The sequence below is a fragment of the Oryzias melastigma genome, linkage group LG7, assembly GCF_002922805.2.
Source record: "Oryzias melastigma strain HK-1 linkage group LG7, ASM292280v2, whole genome shotgun sequence".
Lineage (NCBI taxonomy): Eukaryota > Metazoa > Chordata > Actinopteri > Beloniformes > Adrianichthyidae > Oryzias > Oryzias melastigma.
In genome coordinates, this window is record NC_050518.1 from 22180520 (window position 1) to 22185218 (window position 4699).

Sequence of the window (4699 nt, forward strand, 5' to 3'; positions counted from 1 at the left end):
GCCTCCATTCGGCGCCCTTGTTAGCCTATGGTGTAGTTCACACCAGATGGGAAGCGCCGCGGCCCTCCGCTGGCGAGCCGCGTCAATCCTGGCAGGAATTTACGCCACAACACAAGAGAAAATCTGGTCAATTTTCAAAATATAACCAAATTTTCACAATAAAATACAGTTATTGAAAAATGAAATCATATTTTGTATCTAAACAGAGTAGAGATGAAAACACAGTATTCCACCCTTATTCGTGGGGTTTGGGACCGGAGACCTCTGCGAATACGGATAATCCGCGCCTCAATCGACCCCCACAGACGAAGAATCCGTTACTGATCAATACTCATCAAAAACACTTCTGATCATGCTTTGCAAACATTTAAATAAAGAAAATTTGAGTATTGCTCAACATAAAATGTTTTTTTTAATCCAGGATAATAAAGTACAAACTTTTCACGAGGACCAGAATTTGAAAACCTGCTCTGGATGATAATTATTATCTGCGATTTTCAGGATATTTTCAAGCAGCTTCTGACTCAGCTGATGCCATTTGTCCATGCAGGCTCGCTGTGAGTGTGTGCGCCTGTGGTGTCAGAGTTTTTGAGGCGTCACCGGTGACGCTAAAACACAAGATACTTTTATTTGTTAACCAGATCAAAGCAATTCCAGGAGATTCTGAATTGCTTTAAAAATTAAAAATGGCAGTAAATCCAATAATGTAAACACTGGAGCTAATGTGTTAAAGGGCTAAAAAGGAAACGTTAAAAAAACTGTAGATAATTCAACTGGAAATGCCTGACAAGATTCGTTTTGGTGATGCTGACCGTTGGCCTATCTTTTGGGACTGCCCAAAAATTCGACCATTCTGGGCTGATTTCCACAAAAAAGTAGTTAAAATTCTTAAGATAAGGATACCGTTTAAATTTTCCACTCTCTTTTTCGACCACTTCAACAACTCACACCAACAAATAAGTAAATATCTATTTAAAACACTAGCTGCTAAAACAGGCTTCTTCCTAAACCCCCCATGGATTCAGACTGGGTAAATATTGTAAATTAAATATACTTTATGGAAACAATCACTTTTTCCATTCGTCTCAGAAAATCTGTTTATTATACTATGAACCAAATGGGTTACTGAGCCTTAAGGCCAGACTTTGTTGAAATAACTTTTCTTCTTCTTCAATACTGGACATAACAGTAATTAATAAATAGTAGGGTTTTTTCAAACAGTATTTTTTTCATTCACTCCTGATTCACAACAATTTGATTAAATAAATATACAGTTTGAAGCTTCATTTGTACCATAATGTTTAAAACTTTTGAGTGAATTAGAATTCAATGTTGTTACTGTTTGACCTGATGTGATCCTGAGGTGAGGCGTGTTTCCTGTCCTCATTGTTGGAGGTACTGGACCATGTTTTGGGATAAATGTGATGATGAGGGTGTTTTTTCTCTGAACAGCGGCCCTCATTAAAAAGCAGACTTCAGTGACTGGTCCGTCTGACCCGATTAATTAAAAGCTCTCATCACATGGGCGCAAAGCTGCCTTCACACCGGTCTGCTAATCCCTCCATGCCGGGACCGTCCGTGTTACCTGCCCTGGAGCGGAGCGGAGCGCAGGGCTCTGCGCGCCCCCCAACCCCCCTTATCTATCCACAGCACTCGCCGTGCGTAAATTTCGCCGTTAACTGACTGACGGAGTCGAGGCTCGGCCCTGCCCCTCCTGAGTCATGCTTATAATGGTGAGGCGGGCTGCGTCAGGTCTCGGATCGCCAGCCCTCTGCTCCGCGCGCATCAGCAAACTCAGCGGCCACCTCTGCGCCATGGCTCAGCCCGCCCCAGAGCAAGTGTTCAACAAGCCGAAGGTACGTTTGCATCCGCGCGGACCGGAGGAAGAGGAGGAGGCGAAGGAAGCGCGCTTTCTGCCGGATTTACGCCTTCTCATCCGACCGGACTGAAAGTACATGAAGTCCTCTCCGGGGCGGGGTGGCTAAACAGAGACATTTATCCTGCTCGTTATAATGAAAACGAATAAATACTAAACGAACCTCTTTATATTCTGCGATTGGATCATTACTTCATACAACCAACAGGAAACAGACTACAAACGTGTTTATTACAAAGAAAAACCTGAGAACATTTGAATTTCTGAAGACTTTTCAGAGGTAGTAAGATAATGTTTAGATGAGCCAAAAATAAAAAGTTATATGTGCTTAAGCTGAGATTTTACATTTATGACAAGCCATAAATGTTTTATGATGTACTTAGGACCTCTGCACGCTTGATTGAGCTTTTTCTGAGTGAGGTAAACAAAGATACTTTAGGTATGAGGGAACAGATTTGGAGTTTAAACAAATAGGCGAACCTACAGGTGGTTAAAAATATAGTTTTGTCTGTCAGATAAAGAAATGTTTTGGTTCTGGTAAGATTTCAGTCTCAGTTTCTAGGAGAAGTCGTCATAAATCCTCAGATAATTTCAGCTGAATCATCAGGAAATGAACTGAGACAAAATAAATGACAAAAAACGATGAAAAACGAGGATAACAAGCTTTAAAATGTTATTTAAATCGCTGTTTTGTTTATGTGCGGCAGTGTTCTAATCTGTAGTAGATGAATTTGAATCTCTTTCAAATTAAAGGTGGGAAATGAAAGAGTCGTAAACTCTCCTGTGCCCTTTGAGTCCTGCTGATGTCTGAACATGTACCAGCTCACTATCAGACAGCTGATAACGCCACAGGTGAGCTGCAGGTGAGGGCTGCTGCAGGAAACCCCACCTCATGTAATGAGCTGATGAAGATCTGATGAGAGGTCATTGTCCCGCAGCCTCGCTTCACGAGAGAAAAGTATGAACAAACCAGTCACAGGTGCACCACTTTCTTGATTCAAAACATATATACTTGATAACATTTTGTGTCGTGTGACCTATGCTTTATAAAAAATAAGCAATTTTTAAATAATTTTCTTTAGTTGCCTTTTAAATTATTTTTATGTGGCTTTTAAAGGACAAAAGTACAATTGGTATTAAAATAAGCAATATAATTCTAATTAAATTGCAATGTTATTGTCAATTGATGCCATCATCCAAACCAGGGGTCCCCAAACTTGTTCTTGTGAGGGCCACATGACTGTTTTGTTCTCTGATGGGGGGCCGGGGTCGGTTTGTAGGCTATCAGAAAAAGTGTAAAAACCACAGCCTAAATGTAAAGATTTATGGTTTTTCAGAAAGCCACACAATTTTAAATAATACATTTCTGTAATCTTCAAAGAAAAAAATAATACTAAAACATTTTCAAAACTAGATATATAGCATTTCCTGTGACACATTAATAGCTGAAGATACTTTAATTGATAGATAGCTAAAAACACAGAAGCTGAAGCTGAAAACGTTGAAGCTGATAGCTAGCTAGAATATTAGCGAAGTGCCAAATTAGCCAAAAAAGCTAAAAGAAATTCTAAATTAGCCAAAACAGCTAGCATGTTGCTGAAATATTAGCTAAATGTCAAATTAGCCTTTAAAACTTGAAAAATGTCTAATTTAGCCAAAACAGCTAGCATGTAGCTAAAATATTAGCTACATGCTAGATTAGTCTAAAAAACTGGAAAAATCTCTAATTTAGACAACGCAGTTTGGGCCGGGCCAAATTTGGAGGAGTGCTGGATTCGGCCCGCGGGCCGTAGTTTGGGGACCCCTGATCTAAACCTTTATAGTTTCTTTTTTCAGAAAATCATTAAAAAGCTAAACTTTACAGATTTAAGAAGTGAATATCAGCAAATGAGTCATTGTTGCATTATTTTCACAACAACTTAAATGTTTCCGTTAAATTTATGGGAGTTTTCATGTTTATGGTTGAATCTTTTGTCATTTCAATGAAGGTTTAACCCGTTCTTCCTGCGCTGCAGCTGTGCGATGAATATCTGGATCAGGTCATTCCAGTTTCAGAGTGGATGGAATAAACCTGATCCAGGTATCTGGCAGAACGCAGAGCAGAGATGCAGACTTGGATCTGAGATCTCCACTTCAGTCACAGTTGGGTCTCAGAAGGCTCGGCTACAGGTTCTGGGACTTTAACAGTACAAAATGTCTTTAATCTGAAGGTCGGACTACAATCAATCTGTGTAAATGGATCCAGAAAAGTGTATCCAATTATGACAACGTTTACATCCATCACATGTTTGATAGGAATAAATCCTTTTGGGAAACGCAAATAAAGTCTAAACTATTGTAAACAGCTGTAGAAGTAGAAGTTCTGTTGTAAACAAACATGCTGTTAACACAGAGTGAGATGATCTTTTGACCAGACTTTTATTTTTATTTGAAAGTGATTTTTCACACATAATTTTCTGAATGAGTGTGGCCAGTACTCAGGCCTGGCCTGAGCAGAGGCGACCTAGGTGGCCGCCTAGGGCGCCATCTGCTGGAGAGGGCACCAGATTGTAATGATTTTTATTTATTTATTTATTTAACACAGCACTCATTTCATGTAAAACATTAAAACAGTAATAATTATAACCATGAATAAAACAACTCAAAAGCTTGAGATAATCAATAATTTGGATAGATTGACATCCTTCCGCCCATCCATCCGTGCGTCCATCCATCAGTCTGTCAGTACATCCATCCTTCCATCCATCCATCATCCATTCGTCCATCCATCCATCCATCCATCCATCTATCATCCATTTGTCCATCCATCCATCCATCCATCCA

General features: G+C 39.7%; 1 protein-coding gene across 1 annotated transcript in view; it reads left to right on the top strand.

The window, feature by feature from the left end:
* Positions 1-1707: 1707 nt before the first annotated feature.
* The window catches only part of ada (adenosine deaminase), a 22005-nt gene continuing 19013 nt past the window's right edge, over positions 1708-4699 (top strand). Inside the window, exon 1 of the mRNA XM_024292245.2 lies at positions 1708-1856. Within this exon, the coding sequence (XP_024148013.1) occupies positions 1722-1856 (135 nt within the window). The 5' untranslated portion in view covers positions 1708-1721. The remainder of the gene's footprint in view (positions 1857-4699) is intronic.